Raw genomic sequence first — 21,964 nt, forward strand, 5'->3', positions numbered from 1 at the left:
ACATGCTTTTCAGATCAGGAATATCTGAACGGTACATTCTTGCAATTTTTATCAGTACATTCCTGGTACAGTCTACGTCAGTGGTGGCTAACCTTTTTGGGCTCCCGTGCCGAAAACTGTGAGTGCACTGGCGCACATGCTCTCACGTGCCAGCACCCAGAAGGCAATGCGTCCCACCCCCCCTTATGCATGTGCGCGCAACACCCCCATGCCTCTTTACTTGCATTGCGCATGCCCCAGCCAAACTTACCTGCACTGCGCATGTGTGTGCCTCCCAGCTGATTTTCGGCCCGTTTGAGGCAGTTTTCGCCCTCCCGGAGGCTCGAGTGAAGCCTCTGCAGCTTTTGGAGGCTGAAATACTGGAAGTGCCAAAACGGGCCCTTTTTTCAGCTTCCAAAGGCTGCAGAGGCTTTTCTCGATCCCCCGGAAGGGTGAAAATGGCCACCAGAGGCCCTCTGGAGGCTGAAAACGGGCACTTCCAGTATTTCTGGAAGGCTCATTTTTCGGCCTCCTGAGGCCTCAGAGGCTTTCCTCGAGCCTCAGGGAAGCCAAAAAAGGCCTCAAATGGGCTGAAAATCAGCTGGGAGGCACGTGCATGCGTAGGTAAGTTTGGCTGGGGCTCACGTGCCCTCACAAATGGCTCCGCGTGCCACATAGGTTCGTCATCACGGGTCTATGTAATTCCAGAATATACTGTAAGTTTTTCATTGCTTAACTTTCTGGACCAAACAATTCTGAACCTTACAATTTTTTAATAAAGGCTTTTAGATATTGCTAAATAAATTACTCATGGAGGAAATATGGTCACCAGGAGTTGAAAATTATTTGATGACGCAACTTGATGATGCATTGTCAATCAAAAGCAATTGTAACTGGCTAATTGGACTGCTGACTTCATCAAGTACCATAGGATTATTTGAATTCACTGGTCTACGTGCATTAACAGCAACTAAAGTGCTTACGTTAGTGTCAGTGCTTTGTAGGATTAAAAGATGAGACTAATTCAGCAAAAAAATGTATTTGAAGTTTAATTAACTGCTCAGAATATTTAAGAAGTGGATGTTGACTTCAGTATGCACTAAGTATAATACAGGCAGTCCTCAGGTTATGACTGCAATTGGGACCAGAATTTGTCATAAGGTCACATGGTCTCATTGCCTATCAACAATAATCTATGTGGGTTGTTAAGAGGAAAGAAATGAGAGTTCCAGGTAAGCAGGCTTGTCACTATATGGATGCTATATATAGAGAGAGTGCTGTACGTGGGCACTCTGAAGTGCAGGCAGGTGTGAAAAAGTTACTCCAGAATGTGGGTGTGCAGCTGCAGAGGGGGTGGCCCCCCCTGAAGGCAGGTGCTGAGTGCAGGAGGGTAGATGGGTCCTGTGGGCCAACACTATGGTGTATGTCAGGAGCAGGAGCAACTTCCTGCCTATTTCTCCAGTGACTTTGTTTGTGGGAAGCTGGCAGGAAATGTAGGAAACGTGCGATCACCTGACAGTGTAATCAGAAGCCAGGCATTGGATGTCTGGATCGCAATCATGTGATCACAGGGATGCTACAGTAGCTGCATCTTTGTAGAATGGTAGTACTTTGCTCTTCATTCAGTGCTGTCATCATTTTGAATGGTCACTGAACAAGTGGACATAATTCAAGGATTACGTGTATGGCTAAGAGTAATCATAAGGCACTATTTTGGTTTACATCAGTGTGTTAATTTAGAGTGCTATATCCATTTTTAATTATGATCACAGACCAGAATATATAGTGATATAAAATGAATATCATTTAAAGATTTATATACTTTTGAACTCTATACCCCAAATTTAGAATTTATAACTAAAATATATAAATGATAGTACCTCGTAAAAATAGGGAGCAGCCAGTATTTCTTTTCATCTCCAAAAACCTCTTTTAGGTTTTTTTGACATCCAAGAGAGAAGCCATTTTTGTCAGGCCCATTTCGAAACATTGGTGCCCGGAAAGCTTCTATATCACACATAAAGAAAGGAAAACAAATTAGTCAATTTAGAAAAGTGAGAAAGTCTTCCATGACGGAATATTAATAATAACAGAATAAAGCATCTCTTAGATTGAGTCATCTCTCATGAAAATATTGTCACCTGCAAGGCTATAAAATATGTTACAGCTCTTAAACTACATTTGAGAAAAAACTGTTTCAGATACAAATCTACAACATCAATTTTATTTCATTTGATCAGACCATTATAAAAACCAAAAAAAGAAAAGAGAGAGAAAATTAATACTTTAGAATGCTATCATTTGTCTAGCTAGCTAAACAGGATTGTACAATATTTACTTTGGTCAGCAATTAAAAAACACAATTTTCCTTCCAAGCCCTTTGTAATTATTAATATTACTTTCTTCATACAGAATAAGCTACTTTGCTGTAATTTCCATTTTGTATAATCTAGAAGCGTGCATGGTTAAGATCAGAATATATAGAAATACTTAATTTATTCCCCTTTAAACAGGCAATGGGTGTGTAGACTATAGTGAAGTGATTATGGTCTGGCATCAATAGGGAGATGTTTTCTTTCCAATTCCCCAAAAAGTTTCGGTAGCTAGAAATAACTCTTATCATCATGATTCCAATTTCCTTTATTCATTTTCTTAGTTATGTTAAATTTAGTTTGATAAGAAAAGAAACCTGACCTTTGCTGACACAAGATTGTAAGTCTAAAGACACTTTAGAAGTGTCTTTATACAAGGACGCAAGGAGAGAAGCATCTTAGAACTAAGGAGAAATTTTCTGACACAACAATTAATCAGTGGAACAACTTGCCTGCAGAAGTTTTAAATGTCCCAATACTGGAAGTTTTTAAGAGATTGGACAACCATTTGTTTGAAATGGTATAGGGTTTCCTGCCTAAGCAGGGGGTTGGACTAGAAGACCCCCAAGAAGACCTTCCATCTATTCCATTCCATTCCATTCCATTCCATTGGGTCAGATAAACTTTGAACACAGATATAGCTCACAGTTATTATGAGAATGAGTTGGAGAACTTGGAGCTGCTTGGTCAATGGATGGGGTAGACATTAAAGAATAACAGAAATAATAATAATAAGAAGAATCCCTGTAATTTACTAACCAATTGTTGATCTGTTTTTACCAACCAGCCAGCAGTGGTAACTAAACAATGACAGTATGCTGATGAAGAACATGGCAGCCACAAAGAAAAGGAAAAGAACATGGAATTTTGCACGGGTGTCTGGTAATTCGTTCTGAAAAGAAAAAGAAAAGAAAACTGTATTAATGCATTTTCATCCATTTTCTGTGCAAATGCTATTTTCTTATAACTATTTTATTCTGAATTAAAATAAATAACATGAATTCATGTACAGTAATTAACATTTACATGTGAATTTGACAGCATACTGTGTATTTTCTTGTGGTTATAACTTTCACAATAGACAAAAGTCACTGAACTGGAAAGATTAACAACTGACTGCCAGCCAGTCAAGTCAGGAGGAAAACAAATATTGTTCACATTCATCTTGTTAAATTTGACATTAAGGAAGGATAGAAGAGTTGACAAATTTGCAAGACGGACTAATTCATGATTAGCAAGGGAATAATTATTGTGCTGGATGAAGTAAGAAAGATTTAAGCAATGTTTTTGTTAAGGAAGAAAAGAATGATAAAACAATATACCTGTAAATGATGCATTTAAGAAATTTAATGAAATGTCTTGAAAATACAAGATTTTAAGGCAGGAATCCTTCGACTCCTCAGAAGACTTTTCAGGATTTCCTCTACTAAGGGAAAAAGTAACTATCTACAGAAGAGAAGGCTGATTTTTTCAGATTGTATTTGCAACCAATAAGTATGGAAAACCTTTGCAGTTGATATTTAGCAGGGGCAGAGATCTGCAAAAAGAGGCAATCTAATACAACACTTGGATCTGCAGAGCCCAGGGTATTTCCAATCCCCAACACACTCCAAACCATGTATATTTCAGCTGATGTTGATTAATGCTTTCTCTTGAAATCAATTTAAAGATTAATTTGGTGTTAAACAAATGGCCGTGTATTAGGTGCAGACAAGCAACACTGCAGCATTTTTCTCCCTTCTCCCAGTATAATCTTGAGAGAGAATCAGAGAAGGATTGATCCATAAACTAATTAAATTAACTCAAAGAAGGAAGTGCTCCACTTTGTTTTTCTTTTAACTGGAACATGTGTGTGTGTGATAAAAAAATTTATTTCCCGTCTTATTACTTTTTTTAAATGTTAATGTTATGTTCTTGGGTGATATGGATAGCCACTTTAAAGGATACACAAATGTTTAAAATCCAAAAATGTATATTTTTTACTACTGTTGTGGGAAGTAAGCCAACTTTTTCTACTTTCAGCCTACACAAGGATAACAGTTCCTAAAAGGAGCCCAATAATCCACTGTCTAAGAAGGGGAACCAAAAGGCTACCATTTTTTGGGGGTGCTGCCCTTCTTCCCCAAATAAAGTGACTTCAGAAAGCATTAGTCTAGTTTTTTTCAGTGAAGACTCTTTTGACAGTAAACAAAGAGCTCAAGGAATATTGATGGTTCAGGAAGGGCATAATCTAGGCTGCAAGAATAAGACCAAATTTCTGGCTGGTTTTCCTGTAGGCACTTTAAAGTTCAAGGGAGGAAGACCTTCCTTTATTCTCTTTATAATGATTATTTTTCTGCAAATGGGAAGAGAATCAAACTGCAGATGTATGAGGAAAACACCTTGAGATCCTGAGATGGTATGGACTCTGGATCACATCCTCTGAAGACATTGCTGTGGCCTAACCAGAATCATCTCACTTATTTGCTTGTTGCAAACATTTGAGGATTTAAATTAGGCCTGTCAAACTGACGGCCCGCGGGCAAGATATGTCACACGCAGGCCACGCCTACACCAGCTCCGCAAAGGCAAAAAACATCACGATATGTCATGATACATCATGTGATACGATCAAGTTTAATACAGTGGTTTAAACTATTTAAACAAGATTATACCTCATACATTTCAAAACAGCTTTGTATCGTAACAGAGTACACTGCTCACAGGAGAAAGGAAAACAGATTTTTTTATATATTTTAAAAATATTTTCCATACACTGAAGATTCATATATTAAGAAAAAAGTTTAATGTTTTATTAATGTAGCACAATTTTTATATGCTCAAATTGCTAAATACCTTATTAAACACTTAATAGCTTCATATTAAGAATTTAACAGAATATTCCTTTTAAACAATGACAATATAATGGGGAACTGAAATTGCTTTTTTATTAATAAAATATAGACATTAACATCAATTTAATTTTCTGTCAGTATATGCTATGCTTCGAAGCACCAATTTGTCTCTCAGGCATTAAATAAAATGCATATTGCTAATTATAAAGAACTAAAAATATTGTATAATAATCTTGTAACCCACTATCAGAAATAAATGTACAAAATAACATACTAGCAGAGACTACTGCTTAAATTGCATTTTACCTTTGGACAATTCTCAGCAGATTTCCTGCGGCAAAGCTTTGTACAAATAAAGACAATTTATTAAAAGTCTATTACCCCTTATGACTAGTGTTCAGAAACAAGTAAAAATGCTGTTAGAAAATTGATGGTCTTTGCGTGCACAAGGTGTAAAGCGTGCAGTATTCAATGTCAAGAGGTCAATAGTTTACATTCACTGAATGAATATGTGAAGATGAACTTGTGTTTGCATAATGAGATAAAGGAGGCACTGATTTTAATGGTGTACATTCAAGGCACACCATTAAAATTACGAGATCTATTCATTGCTCTCTCTAATTTTCATTATCGGAAGCCCAACTTGGAACCATCTCTACAATAGAAATCAACTAAGAAACTTACTGGTAATTTCTGTCTATATTCATCATAATTTGAACTAAAATTTGTTACCCAATTATGAATCAAAGCATTTTGACAGTATGATTTATTATTTGATTTCTCTGACTCCTTAATCCAAATGGTCCCTGCACTTCTTCATCTCCTGGAAGAATATTTAGGAAAAGTATTAACACAGATAAAAATGCTCTATCCAGCTTCTCTACCTTGCAATCTTAGTTGTTAACTCCAGTTGAAAACAGTTCTGCAAATTCTTTCCTGCTTTTTTGATATACATGTACAATAAAATACATGTACAGAGGCAACCTTTTTAAATGTGCGCATATTAGCTGGAAGCAATATTCCAGCAAAAAGACATGTCAAAAATTAATAACGTGAACGCATGAACATGCAGAAGACTAACAGAGTGCATCCATAAACATCAACTAGCAATCAGAAGACATGATCAAAACATCTTATTCTCACAACATGGATAGACTCAACCATGGTTTCAGTTGGAAAAATGTGAGCATCCCAGACCATAATGCTATGGAATGCCTCAAAGCTTGACATTCAGACAAATTAGCCATAAATAGATACATCAAGATAAATCACATTTACACATCATTGAAAAATGTCCATATAACATTAAGGAAACAACAAAAACAAAAACAAGAGTACATCCTCTCCAGAGCCAATACCTGGAATAAGCAAAGATTAACACGAGGCAAAAAAAAAATCAAGAACAATATCCTAATCAAAGAGAAAACCATACCCCAACCAACACTGTAGAGTAAGCTACTATATATAAACAGAGAGCAAACACAACTCCCTGATAGCATTAATGATGCTACTTATTTGAGTAATTAAATATCTGCAAGCAAACCACCAAACTCAGAAATCTTCACAATAACATGAATTAATAATTGAGTAAGTTATATTAAAATGCTGAAATGTGCCATTTGACTAAGAGAACAAAGTAGGTTTTTTTTTGGAAGAACAACGAATCATGGGAACAAGTCTCAGACACACACACACAGACAAAACCTCCTAGGGCTTATCCAAAAACTCACTTTAGAAAATGAACTGAATCGCTTTAAAATAAAGATGGCGGGTCTCTAAATATGGTAAATAAATAAAATGGATTTAATATACAGTTGAATGCAAGCTAACATACATTCTCTCTCTCATTCCCCATCTCAATCTGTTCTCCTTCTAAAGAAACAGGGATTATAATGATATAATTACATTGGGAGGGAACAAAAAGGCAAAAAAGCAGCAAAACTGGATGAAAATGAGGCAAAGAGAAGAACTCTTGTTTAGATGTCACAAAAGGGTTAAAATTCACTAGGCAGACAACAATAATGACTCAGGATAATCTTCAAAGGCATTGGTGCTTTCCCATAATCTCTGCAGTCATTTTCACTTCTTGGTTATTCCTTTATCTTCAACTATTTTCATATATTTTTCAATGAATAGACAAATACTTCTCCAGGGACATCAGCTGATTAATAAATTGGAAACTTTTGAGCTTAATTGATGAAATTCTGCATACTTGTTCCAATGAGGCTAAGCCTGTGCATGGTGCTCCAGATAGCTCAAGTGCTGTCTTCTACAGCTTTCCTTTGATGGTTAAGTGTGCAATGGGGGGACAGGTACTACTTCAAAAAGTTGTTCCCTAAATCAGATAACACCCGTTCTCCTATTCACTGGTAATTAATCTTTTTTTAAAAGCCTCCTCCTCTCAAGGTAATAAGTAATACTTATATTTGATAGTTAATGTGAAATGTTAAGGAAATACGATATCGATTTTGCTCAAAATTAATGTTACATAAAAAACAACCTTTCTAGCTTGTGGCTCTAGAAAAGCAACAGATCTTGTGTATCTATGGCTCTATTCCAGATTCTTTTTCATGATAAACTCTGTCCTGCTCAAATCATTGGGCCAGTTCCAGTTGCCTTGGACTAATGGAAGCAGGCAATCCAAATACATCAGGATATCTATAGATTTTTTTTTCATCCTATTTTCTACAACAGTTAAGATTCATATTGTTTAGCCAAAGTTTTGGCAACACTAAGTAAGCTGAAATGTTCCTATCTGGCAAACAGAGGGAATTAGGAAACTCTTAGAATAAGTACAAATCATGGAAGGAAGTTACACATAGCCACCCCCACACCCCCAAAGGATTGTGCCAAATTCACACATACACACACAACCAGCAAGGGATTATGCAAAACACCCTTCAGAATAACAAGTACCAAAGCTGACTAAAATATTGACATGGCTTACCTATAAATAAATTACATAAACAAATAAATAATGCTAAACTATGGTTTACTATCATGATAAACAATAATAAGTCGTTATGGATCACAGTGGCTGGTTGCATAAAACCCAGCAGGGAGGGAGGGAAGGAGGGAGGGAGGGAGAGAGAGAGAGAGAGAGAGAGAGAGAGAGAGAGAGAGAGAGAGAGAGAGAGAGAGAGAGAGAGATCCTTGTTCCCAAGATATTTAGGAATAACAAAATAAGTGCAGTGTCAGAGACAGAATGCTAGAGTTGAAAACGTAGCCTCCAGGATGACAATAGGATTCTTAATGAAATTTAAAATGTTTGATTTGTCAGCTATGTCTCAGTACCAAGTCTTCATTACTTCATGTGCATGTACCATGACATGCCAAGTAGAGAAAAGGAACTGCATGAATTGTACCAGTTAAGTCTACAATGTCTGTATTTGTCTGAATCATAAAGAGATATCACAGATGTGTGCAGGTTAACAATAAATAGCTCCTCATGATTAGGTTTACCTTGAATAAATATATATGCATTTTTAATGCAAAAATGTATGTGCAAGTTATTTTTACAATAAAAATGTTTCATTTTGTGCTTACTTATTGTATAAATTATTCACATTCAAGTAACATCCTTCACAGTCTATGAATGTTAGCCAATTCTTTTCCAAAACCACAATGCTGCTATTCCAAAGGTTTAAAGCAATATTAAAAATGATCTGATTTATGGAGCCAGGTCATGCTATTCAATCAGAATGAAGATTAAAAATCAGGTTTATTTTGAAATTAGACGAGGGCAATGTTGATATGAATGTCATACATATATAATGTGCTTTCTTAAAACATGCATGAAAAGCCAACATAAAAGGTACAATCCACAAGACAGCAAATTGGGCTGTGAACAAAAAAATCATGTATTACATATAAAATTTAATTATTTAGTATTTACTACTTCACCTCAAACTGATGACAGTTAGGTATACTATGAAGCATGAAAACACAATGCTTCTGTATTTTTTTTTAAGTTTAAAACTTTTAATTTTAAACAACTTACTGTCCAAAACTTTATGAAATACTGAAGAACCGTAGCAGCAACAAACAGACAATACAGGAGGGAATAAAATAAAAAAAGGAGAAAAAACTTGTAGTTGGAAAATCCCACGCAGTTATTCACCCTGGAAAAGGAAAAAGAAACAGAATGTTTTTTCCTTCTACAGCAGAGTTAAACAAATTTCAGCAGCCATGTTATATAGATGATGTCAAAAACAGTTGCTAATGGGATCGCCCGTATCCTCACGACACTAAGGATCAGTCAGTTACTTTTTCATAGAAAGCAAACTAAAGGATTTGCTGTTTGTCACCCTTCCAGAATATTTTCTAGCCTTTTAGCTTGTTTCTGCCTTTCCTGGGGGTGTGGGGGAGGGTGAGAGTGAGGAAAAGAAGAATAAGATTAATTTTTGAACAAAGAACTAAGAACCATGATAAAACCTCCCTTGTTACTATTATTTTGAAAAAGTTATAGTTGATAATTCTAGAAAGGATGTTGGTTCTTACCTGACATGCCCGTTCTCTTTGAGCTGTGAAGAGCATCCAGTAGTGGGAGGCGCTTCAGTCTCTGCATGTCTAGGCTGGGCTTAATTTGGGGAACGCTCCTCCTCCTCCACGGGACTCCTCCCCAGCGTTTCCCAGTTTTGGCGAAGATGAGAGAAATAAACACCCTCGCCCTCAATGCCCTAACAATTTGTTGGTCGAAACAGGACCCCACCAGATGGAAAAAGGGTGGGGCTGGATGCTCTTCACAGCTCAAAGAGAACGGGCATGTCAGGTAAGTACCAATGCCCTTTCTCCCATGAGCTGTGAAGAGCATCCAGTAGTGGGACATACCAAAGCTTGGCCTGTCCTACGGGAGGGACTCCGTCTGGCTTGGACTCCCCTCCTGGTCCCTGTTGCAGAACTCTTCTGCCAAAGGAGGCCTCAGCGGATGCAAACACATCTACTTTATAATGCCTAATGAAGGGCGATGGAGAGGCCCAGGTTGCGGCTCAACAAATTTCAGTTATTGGTGCCTGCGTGGCCCACACTGCTGATGTTGCGGCGCTCCTTACTGAATGAGCTGTTATGCCCCTGGGCACCTGTAGTGATTGAGTCTGATACGTTTTCGCTATTGCAGCCCGTAGCCAACGGCCTATTGTGGAAGATGAGGCTTTGCATCCCTGAGTGTTGGGCTGAAATGACACAAATAAATCTTCCATTTTTCTGAAAGTCACTGTGCAGTGAATATATATTCCCAATGCTCGTCTCACATCAAGACGATGCCATTGTAGTTTCAACCCTTGGGATGGCCGGGGACAGAAATTAGGAAGTATCAGCTCTTGTGCCCTGTGAAAAGCTGAATTAATTTTGGGTATAAATGTAGGATCAGGATGAAGGACCACCTGGTCAGAATGGAAGATGCAAAGGTCTTGTCTGATTGACAAAGCTGCCAGTTCTGAAATACAATGAGTGGAAGTGATCATTAGAAGGAAAACTCACGGTACTTTATACGTCAGAAATTGGAGACTTGACAATTTCAAGGGTTCGAAAGGGTACTTAGTGACTGCAACAAGGACCTTGTTAAGGTCCCAAGTGGGATAATGGTGAACCGCTGGTGGGTATAAATTTGTGGCTCCTCAAAGGAAGCGCCGTATGCGTGGATGATGAGAGACAGTAGACCCTCACAAGTGACAACCGATGCCAAGGCCGCCACCTGTCTTTTCAACGTATTAGGTGATAATCCCTTGTCAAATCCATCTTGTAAAAACTCTAGGATTTGAGCCACTGATGGAGATATGGGATCAATGTGAGACTTAGTACACCATTTGCAGAAACTGGACCATGTGGCATTGTAAATGCAGGTTGTTGAGGGGCATCTGGCAGCTTGGATGGTGGCGATAACTCTGTTGGAAAACTTTTCACTCTTCAGACGTCTCCGCTCAACCTCCAGATGGTCAGGTGCAACCATTGAGGGTCCGGATGTTGAAGGGGTCCCTGGGTTAGCAAAACCCTGTCCGGTGGAATTCTCCATGGTGTTGATAAGGATAGACTGCGGAGGTCTGCAAACCACGGCCGTCTGGGCCAGTAAGGAGCTACTAGCAGCAGCTCCGCCCTCTCGTCGAGCAGTTTCTGGATGACCTTGGGGATCAGTGGAAGTGGTGGGAATGCGTACAGAAGACCCTGGGGCCAATGGCAGCGGAGCACATTTAAGTTCTCCACTCCTTGCAAGGGGTACCTGGAAATGAATCTGGGGAGCTGAGAGTTGAGGGAGGAAGTGAACAAGTCTACCACTGGCTGCCCGAATCTCCTGACCGCCTCTTGAAACAGGGTCGGATGGAGGCACCACTCCGATTGATCGATTGTGGCCCTGCTTAGCCAGTCTGCCTGTGTATTCGACAGGCCCAAACTGTGCTCTGCTCTGATGGAAAGCGGGTTGTTCTCCGCCCAATGACACAAGCGCTCCACTTCCCGCATAAGGTGTTTCAACTGTGTGCGCCCCTGTTTATGTGAGCTTTTGCCGTTACGTTGTCAGTCAATGTTAGTATGCATTGATTGCGTACCTGTGGAAGGAAGCTGCGGAGAGCCAGGTGTACTGCTTGAAACTCCAGCCAGTTTATGTGCATGACTGTTCTATGGAGGACCAGTGGCCTTGGGCTGTGAGCAATTGAAAGTGAGCTCCCCATCCAAACAGGCTGGCATCGGTGGTGATGGTAAGTCTGTGGGGCTCTTTGAAGAGGCAACCTCTGTTGATGACTGGTCTGGTCTACTAGTGGAGAGATATGAGGACCTTTGATGGTACTTTGACCTTGTATCTGGAGTTGCTTCAGCTGGAGTGCTGGTATGGGAGCAGGAACCACTGGAGGGATCTAGTGTGGAGCCGGGCCCAAGGAATGATATACATGAGATCATCTTGCCTAACAATTTTGATAGATCAGCTAGGGAAACCCTCTTATGAACCCTGATCTCCTTAACTAATTGATGAATGCTGTTTTGTCTATCTGGTGACAGGAAAACTTTGCCTTCCACCGTATCTATGACTGCCCCCAGATGGATTAATCGAGTCGAAGGTGTTAAATGACTCTTTTTCCAACTGATTGAGAACCCATGTTGTTGTGGGGATTGTAATGTGGTCTGAGTATCTCTGACTGCTTGATGATGGGAAGATGACAAAATTAATATGTCATCACGGTAACACTGGAGTCATACAGGGATACCTCGAAGATGAGCAGCAAGAGCTGCGAGAATCTTTGTGAAGGTCCTGGGGGCAGAAGCTAGTCCGAAAGGAAGGGCCACATATTCGAAATGGTGGTTATTATAACAGAATCTCAAAAATTTATAGTGGGAAGGCTGAATAGAAATATGTAGGTATGCCTCTGTCAGATCGATAGACGTAAGGACGTCACCCTTTCTGATGCCGAATAAGATAGATTGCAGGGTGTGCATTTTAAACTTGCGATATACTAAGAAACGGTTAAGACGCTTCAGATCTAATATTGCTCTCCACCCCCACCCCCTGAACTTTTGGGAACAACAAAAAGATGTGAATAAAAAGCTCGCCCTCGTTGGTTGGTAGCTATTGGTTGGATGGCTCGTATGTCCAGTAGATGTTGGATAGCTGTTTCCATAAGATTGCGTTTAACCGGATCTCTGGAAAAAGGGTATGACATAAATGGGGGAGTGGATTGAAACTCCAGCACAAGGCCAAATCTGATCATGTCTCTGACTTAGGAATCAGACGTTGAGGAGTCCCATTGGTCCGCGAATAATTTAAGGCGTCCACCAATGGGAGTCGGGTCCAGGGAGTTATCTTGGACGCCGGAAAGACTTATTTCTTGCTCCTCAAAAGGATCTCTTGGATTGACCACCCCTTCTGTTCCTATCCCCGAAGTCGGACCTTTCTGGCTGCTGCCCTGGTCTGAATGATGGGGGTTTCTGGTATCTGGGTGAGAAGGGGCCCTGATAAAAGGGCTGAAAGGATCCCCTCCGAAAGGACTGAGGGTTTCTAGAACTTGACTTCCGAAAAAGGGAAGGTGGAATTTTCTTTTTGTTTCAGGTTTCGATTAGCAGCGGGTCGAGGGCAGGGCCAAACAGTCTGTCTCCCGCAATAGGAGATGAAGCCAGCTTGCATTTGTGCTTAATGTCCGCTTGCCAATGTTTTAACCATAGTAAGGGTCACGCTGTGACATGTGAAGTAATGGCCCTGGCTGAAAACTTGACCGCATGATAAGTTGCATCAGCTGAGAATTCAGCAGCTGCTATAAGTTTTGTAATATCTTGGTGCACTCTAATTTTAGAATTAGGGACATGCTCCCGTAAGAGACGAGCTACCTGAGAGAAGAACGGGTAAAGAAGGAAGCGGCCGTGGCCGCTCTGATGGCCCATGCATCAGACTGATGGGCCCTGCGTAGGGCTAGCTTGGCCCATTTTTCCTCTGGCTTTAATGCCTCCAGCGCTTCACTGGGAATGGAGGACAAGGACGCTAATCCCACTATAGGTTCGTCTACCTTGGGAGTATTCAACAATTTTGAGAAATCAGGGGCCAAATTAAAATATTTCCTGTCATATCCCGTGGGGGCAGGGTACACCACTACAGACGCCCACTGTTGCTGTAACAGGTCTGAAAACATGTGAGGAACTGGAATCACATCTGCCTCGACTACCGGTTGGTTGAAAATTAAATCTTCTAGTCCCTCTTCTGAAGGAGTTGGAGTGGTAGAAAGGGCCAACTTGTTCAGGCGTGCAATGTTTTTTGCCTTAAACAAGAGTGATCTGAATAGTTGTGGGCGGAATAAGCCTGTAAATACAGGTTGATTGGGAACAAGGCCCTCGTCCTCAGACATCCCCCTTTCTAAGGGGTCTGCTTCTGACAGGGCCGGGTCACTGTCACGTATTGATCCTGATTCAATCTGTTCCATTTGATCAATTTGATCCACTTCTTCCGCCTCCTCCTCCTCCTCCGCCGGCCCTTGGAGGGGTGCTTCCCCCTGTAACTGTACCTGGGTATAGTGTTGCTCTGATCTGGTCAATGACCTTAGCGATTGAGAATCATAATCAGCGGTTACAGGATGTTCCCTGGTCAGAACTGTGTGTTGAAGACCTGCTGCAATTCCCTGGTGGATTGCCAGGTCCATCCACGCCTTCATCCTCTCTGGAATTTCCTCTGGAAGAATGTCGTCCTGTCGAAGACCAGCAGCCGTTGGAGTGAATGTAGCTTTGGGAGCCCTTCGTGTGGTTGGTGTTCCAGGTAACTGGGCCTGTTGACTCTGGGGAACCAAGATGCATCTGGATGAGAGGGAGAGATCTAGGGGAGGAGGAGGGTGGGAAGAGGTAGACAGTCCTGGACTAAGGGGTGGAAAGTCCTGTGAGGCCCTGTGTGCCTCCCTTGCACACTTATCTATTTGCTTTTCTAATGCTTTATGGCGCCTGTTGGCATCCTTTTCTGAAGCTTTAGAATGACCTTTTGTCTGCTTAGACTTGTGCTGAGATTTAGCTTTGACCCTTGATGTTGAGGTCTGAGAGCTACTACCGCCTGCCATTTTGATTGAAAGAAATGCAGTATGCTCGTTATTCAAAGCGATACTGTGGAGGTGGTTGGCACGCCTAGGGGCCTGATCCAAGAAGGGACCGTTGCCCTGATAATATCTTATCCCCCTTTTTTTTTTAAAGATATATGTATATATAATATGAGTTGTATCACAGTAATATTATCTTTCGTTATTAAGATATTAATACCGAATATTTTATTATTATTATTATTATTATTATTATTATTATTATTATTATTATTAGAGTGAATGATAATCACCAATATATATAGATATAAATATATATTAAGAAAACATGTAAATATATAAATATATATATCTAAATTAATAGAAAAACAGCTTGATATAGTGAATATCCAAACAGCCAAATTAAGAACGCCTGAAAAGGCCAAGATAATAAAGAGAGGCCTTCAACAGCTTCCCTGAACAGGCGGACATGGGCCTGGGTGCTCGCTGTTGTGCCACTGGGTGGGTAAGGCTGTGAAGGTTAAGCCAACAATAATGCATGGACGGCAGCGAATCTAATAAGAAAACGAGGTGTAATAATTCCTTAGGTTATCTGAAGAGAAACCTCTGATCGGGAAGGAAAACTACCTCATACAGCTCAAGTTACAAACAGCGCGGCCACATGGTTTTTAAAACAAGAGCAAACAATGGCCGTTACTTTTGGCGCATGCGGGCTTCCCAGCAACAAATTCCTGCCGCGTGGAGAAAATACCTCTGACAGCTTCTCCTTGTGGCTAAAAAACGGCCGGGAAAGGGGTGGAAAGAATTAATCTTTTATGCTTTCCACACAAAGACGGCATTCTGAGGGGAAAAATCAAACGATACGACTCGGATGAAGGTGAAAACACCCACGCCGCTATTGCCGATGTAGAAAAAGGCAATGTGGAATCACAATGGCAGAGGGTAGAACAAGCAGTTGGGGGGGAGCAATGCCGAAGCCTCCCACCGCTTTGGGGTGCGAAACGGCGCTGCCCGAAAATTCAAACGATCTCTGACGGCCAGATGGAGAGAGCTAACGTTGGGAGATCGTAATGTGATGTGGAGGCTAAAAGCCTGCAAAAACAACTGGACTATTTCCAAACCTGCTGAATAATTCTCCTGTTTTGGCCAAGGAAGAACAGAAAGCACTGCCTATCCTCAACGAGGCTGAGCCAAAACTGGGGAACGCTGGGGAGGAGTCCCGTGGAGGAGGAGGAGGAGCGTTCCCCAAATTAAGCCCAGCTTAGACATGCAGAGACTGAACCACCTCCCACTACTGGATGCTCTGAACAGCTCATGGGAGAATGTGTTGTTTGTTGTTAGTGTGAAAATAACCTAAGGTTTTTATTGTGAGAAAATAAAAATCAATCTAACTTAAATTTAGACAGTTAGTAGTTCACTCTCTAAATTTTCCCCTAATTATTCTTAGTTATTCCTACTCTTAATTCATTTTGTGAATACCCAATAATAAAAGAGCTTACTTATTTGTTTTGTTACGAAACCAAAAACAAGAAGGAAGAAAAAAACATACCAAGGACAATGATGATCCATTTTCAGTACACATCTAAAATAAAAGAAGACATCTGAATTAAAGCAAAGGTGATAAATGAATAGTTTTATGCTTTTTTCAATAAATATATCTTCTCTCAATCTTTCAAAGTTTTTTCCAGTACAGTATTTTCCAGCACTGATCACTCTACCTCTGTATCCAGATTGTTTAAAGTAATCAGGAAGAAGCAAAATATTACAAGGCCTATATATTTTCCTTCACAATAAAATACTATCAACAAAATCAAGAAAAACAATAAAATACAATCAACAAAATTGAGAGAGAAAAAAGAGGCATGCTTACGCCTTAGAACTTCTTTTTCACTCAATCCATTTTGCAATAGGGAGAAGAAATAGGGAGTGCATAATGTGTGTATATTCTCTTGCATGTGGAAAAACAATGAAGAGGCATTTGGCACAAAAATGGCAAAAGGAAAGAGCAGCGCCCTTTCCATTTAACTTTGCTATTCTTCCACATAGTTACAACTTTTTTACAACTACCTTTCATTCTCAAGTCCCTGGAAGGATTCCCCCCCACCCATCCTATGCATGTGGTGTTCACTACCTTTAGCATTAATTCAAATTAAAACACTATTTGTCTGTGAAAAATACTATTACGACAAAGCATCACACTCAGCTTCTAGAGACCCCATCCTTCTTAGCATATTCTAAAGCAAATTAATGGAGCACAACAGCATTAATGGTACACTGAGTGTATGCATTTTCAGCTGGGGGCTGTAATACTGACACAGGAATTCAAAAGGTTGTGAGAAATGGTACTATGGGGCTGTACACTGCCAAGAAAGGAGAGTAGTGGAGTCAATGCAATAGAATCCTATTTTACTTCTGTCACAAACTCAAAGCCATACTATATATGGGAGGTAACTGGCTTATCTTTAACTTAAAAAACTTAATTACAGTACAGCCATGGTTACATAATTTGTTTTGAGGTGGTTATTTCAGTTTTCCTTTTGGTATTTTTAAAATCTCCATATTCCCAATATGTGAATTCTGAGTGTGTATCATCAGTACATGGCATTCTCTGAACTCATAGGGTACAGCAACAGTAAATAGGTTTGAAGAGAATAGCATGAGCATGCTTGGGTAAACATGCGTTTTGGTTATGCTTGTAGCATACTACCAACAATCTACCAAAATTGATGGTCTTTCCCCCCATTTTACAACCAGCAAGGAATGCTATACATGGCAATATGAATGGTAAACAATCTACACTTTCCCATATTGTTGAAAACATGTGAAAGCTTCAAACAACTGAAGTCAGGATGTATAGTGAAGAACGATACGTATGGGCTATAGCAAATGAAATGTTACACCTTGACATGTAAAAGGAGATGAGGATGTGGAACATGGGTTAACTAATTAAATTACATTGTATGAAATGAAAATTGGTTTTTATATGTCTGTGAAAAAGAAATGGATACAGTGAAATAGAACTGAATGAACATGGTCTAATCTTATGTAGTGGAATTGATGAATGAATGCAGGGGTTTGAAGCAGTAATTATGAATGAAAGTGCTAAGGTGTATGTCATAAAGTATGAATTGGTGCTATTTAGGTTACTGTAGATGTTTATGGGGGGGTGCGATGGCTCAGTGGTTAAAAACACTGAGCTTGTCATCTGGAAAGCTGACAGCCCGGATTTGAGACCCAAGCTCCGCCCAACAGGGTGAGCTCGTATTACTTTCTCCCAGGTCTGACCACCTAGCAGTTTGAAATAATGCAAATGCAAGTAGATTGATAGGCACCACTTTGGTGGGAAGGTAACGTGTTCTGTGCGTGTTTGGCATATAACCATGCTGGCCACAGGACTCCAGAAATTGTCTTTGGACAACACTGGCTCCCTTGGTTAAGAAACGGAAATGAGAGCCACCCCCCACGACGGACAGGGAAACCTTCACCTTCTTTAGTTGTCAATGAAAGTAGGAATCCATGATTGATGATATCCATAATAATATTCCAGTGAATGTAAAAACCAAACAAGAACTGTTTGTTAAGTGTGTTTAATAAGGTGCTTGAAAGAATTTTGATCAAATAGATGTGACAAGGACCAACATCTGAGGCATTGCAGCTTAATGGCAGCGAAGGAATATGCAGATCAGCTTTTTGCTTTTCAGCAGCTCACAAAGAAATGTTTGAATATAAGAAAGTAAGTTTATTCTGTTTATTTTTTTAAAAAGCATATGATAAAGCAAATATGTTGGAATTAAATAATATTTTCAGAATTGGTTGCTGAATGAAGAAAGAATGACATAGAGGTAAACATGTGTGTGAATAAATAGAATGCTTAACAAGAGATTCAATCTGATCAGGGAATAAGACAAGGATACACAATGTCTCATTGGGTGTTTAATGTATTTCTGGATAAATATATGAGGAATCTGTGTGGTGATTATTTAGTGTATGGCATCTACAGAGGTCACACAATCATTGACATACAAATTTAGTTTAAATAAAGCATCAGCAAATATATATAGTATATAATATATGGGGACAATACAATACAGGAGAAAAATATTAAATTGAAATAAAACCACAATAAAATTACAATAATATGGAACCACAGAATTATGGTATAATGGGATAGATGTTTCAATCAATACCTAAGGAAACTAACCATCTAACTGCTTCTGGTGTGTCTGAAATGAGATCATCCTTGAAAGGGCCATCAGGAAAATTCATGAGTATCTGAGCAATCAATGTTTCTATGCCATGGCAACACTGACATAAACCACTCTGTGATTTTTATTGAAGTCACAGCATAACATAACCAATGTAAACATAATTTGATTGCAGTTCTGGGTAACCATGGCTCCCAATGCTTGGTTGCTTGGGCATGATAAGTAAGGCATCTTGGCATGGAAAGCATGATAAACAAACATTCAGATTCTTGAGTGAATTAATCTGTTCTGCTCTCAGAAAGACCCAAAATGAATGTCAGTGAACAGTGTACATCAATATGCTGGTTGGTTTATAATAGGGGACCACAAACTTGGCAACTTTAAGACCTGTGGACTTCAACTCCTAGGCAAGTTCAAGCCCATTTTCAATCAGGGAAGGTCACCCTGTGAATATGGGCCTGTCAATCTCTCTTATTTAAATGTTACCAATGAAATAAATGAGTTTTGATACTTTTTCCCATTTGCAAAACAGATTACTATGAAGAAACACCTTATACAGGCAGTCCTCGGGTTACAATGGAAATTGGGACCAGGATTGCTGTTGCCAAGTGATGCACAGTGCTACATCATGTGTGGCTGCATTACTTAAAGACAGAAACCAAGGCACTCCCAGTTGTCCTCATAACCCCAAGACATGTGGGTTGTAAAACAGGAGTCCCAGGAAGGGAGTGCAGGGATGAGCCTTGATAGGCCTGGTGCAGGCCACATATAAGTTGGAAGAGAGAGTGTTGCAGAGGCCAGGGAAGGAGGATGTGGGATGCATGCAAGTGCAGAGAGGCCAGGGCAGAAGGAAGCAATACGGCATGCAAGAAGTGGAGGGCTTATCAGAGCAACTGTGCAACCTCCCCTGCTGGCAAGCCCCATTGATTTTGCTTGGGGTAAGCTGGCAGGGAAGGCCTCAAATGGCCACATCATGAGTGTGGGATGCTGCTACAATTGTCATAAATGTAAGCTGGTTGTCAAGCACGCAGATTGCAAACACATGATTGTGAGAGTGCTACAATGGAACTCTGAGGAACAGTTGTTAAGTACCATTCATTCAACACTGTTGCAATTTTGAAGACATGCTGAAGAAGTGGTCAGTAAGTGAGGACTACCTGTATGTGAAAAAGGAACTCTGTGCCTTCAGGTTTGAAGATATGTTTGAAAACAGACTCATCAATCCAACCTAGAATTGGTATATACTTACAGGTCACATGCAGAGCAATGATGACATCGATCAGGTTTGATTAGCTGGCATCTATCGCAGTATCTAATAGCTATATTGAAGATTTCAAAATCAAGATATGAAATACAAAGCTTTAGAATTAGGACTTTAAAACTTTTCTACTTCTCAAAACAGAATCTGGAAGAATTCAAAATGTAAACAGGGCAGTCATATTTCAAAGATAAATGGGTAGGGAGTAATGTGACAACTCTCCAATAACTTATTATTTATTCATACAGATTTTATTGGACATTCAGCTCCAGTACAGAGCTGTGAAAGTAATAGGAAAGTAATCTATATCTGTATATCTATTTACAGAAAGGTGAAACATGAACATAATCTAAACCAGTGGTCCCCTTTTTTGGCTCCATGGACTGGCAGTGGCAATGGTGGCAGGGGGAGGGGACGGTCTTGTGTATGTAACTTAATCTCGCCCATGTGCAAATAAAGCTTCACACGCTTGTCTGCCACTTGCACAGCCCGGTACTGGACTGCAGCCCAGGGTGGGGACCCCTGATCTAAATGATATCTGGAACAGTTCTTAATTTTGATTTTCCCTTCTATTGCCATATTGTTAGACCCCCTGCAATTTGCATACCGAGCAAATAGATCGACAGATGATGCTGTTAATATGGCTCTGCACTACATTCTACAACACCTTGAATCTCCAAATACAAGGGTCCTCTTTGTAGACTTCAGTTCAGCATTCAATACCATCATTCCAGACATTCTTCTAACTAAACTAAACCAAGTAGTGGTACCTGAACACACTTGTAAGTGGATCATATGCTTCCTAAAAGACAGGAAGCAGCAGGTAAAGCTAGGCAGAATCACTTTTGATACCTGTACAATTAGCACAGCCCCCCCACCCCCAATGCTGTGTGCTTTCTCCACTTCTCTTTTCCCTATATACCAATGACTGCATCTCAAACGATCCATCCATTAAATTACTGAAATTTGCAGATGATACAACTCTGATTGGTCTCATTCGAGACAATGATGAACCCACATACAGACAGGAGGTTGTACAACTTGCCTCTATATTGTCAAACTATTTACTAAGTCTGCATTACTCTTACTATTCATCTTCTCATCCCTCCTTTCACCCATCTCCTCCCACTTATGACTGCATGAATGTAACTTTGTTGCTTGTGTCCTTATGATTTTTTTAATGACCGTTTACTAGTATGATTTGATTTGATTGCTTATGTTTCCTACTATGATTAGATTGCTTATTTGTACCCTTTGACTACTATTAAGTGTATACTTACGATTCTTGACAAATGTTTCTTTTTCTTTTTCTGAACACTGACAGCATATGCACCAAAACAAATTCCTTGTGTTCCAATCACACTTGGCCAATAAATTATTCTATTCTATTCTATATACCTTCCAGAGTCACAAAGAAATGACTCTGAGAGGGCCATCTGATATATTTTTATAAACAAATGAATACCTGGAACTTTGAGTTAACCACATGGAGTCTCTATGTGTGAATTGGGTGCCAATATAAATTAAATGAACAAACAAACAAACAAACAAACATCATGCAAAACTTTCAAAATGAGAGGAAAATATCATTTCCATCACATTTTAAATAGGGAGATACTATCATCCTTTTTCACAAAATACCAAAAATATCTTTGCAAATAATGAATCTCTGGCACATTTTGAACCTGGATGCTATAAATGCAGTTAGTAAAGGGGTTGTGCAACTCAGCCTGGCTGGCTAAGGAACATTTTAGCAATGTTTACATGATACAGATATGAGGAAGAACAATTCTTTTATTTTGGAAAATCTGTTGATGTAGAAATA

General features: G+C 39.7%; 1 protein-coding gene across 4 annotated transcripts in view; it reads right to left on the reverse strand.

Annotated features, from left to right (window-relative positions):
• ZDHHC20 (zDHHC palmitoyltransferase 20) overlaps positions 1-21,964 on the reverse strand; it is a 63,894-nt gene that overhangs the window by 16,059 nt on the left and 25,871 nt on the right. For 2 of the 4 annotated variants that reach the window (XM_087966260.1, XM_087966261.1), the window contains 6 exons: positions 20,131-20,200; positions 16,226-16,258; positions 9,186-9,306; positions 5,492-5,527; positions 3,111-3,243; positions 1,860-1,986 (listed from right to left, as the gene is read on the reverse strand). In XM_087966260.1, coding sequence (XP_087822386.1) covers positions 1,860-1,986; positions 3,111-3,243; positions 5,492-5,527; positions 9,186-9,306; positions 16,226-16,258; positions 20,131-20,200 — 520 coding nt within the window. The remainder of the gene's footprint in view (positions 1-1,859; positions 1,987-3,110; positions 3,244-5,491; positions 5,528-9,185; positions 9,307-16,225; positions 16,259-20,130; positions 20,201-21,964) is intronic. The other 2 variants (XM_087966262.1, XM_087966264.1) reach the window with 1 other exon arrangement.

The sequence above is a fragment of the Notechis scutatus genome, chromosome 5, assembly GCF_049901735.1.
Source record: "Notechis scutatus isolate UNSWTSFEM ecotype Mainland chromosome 5, rNotScu1.2, whole genome shotgun sequence".
Taxonomy (NCBI): Eukaryota; Metazoa; Chordata; class Lepidosauria; order Squamata; family Elapidae; genus Notechis; species Notechis scutatus.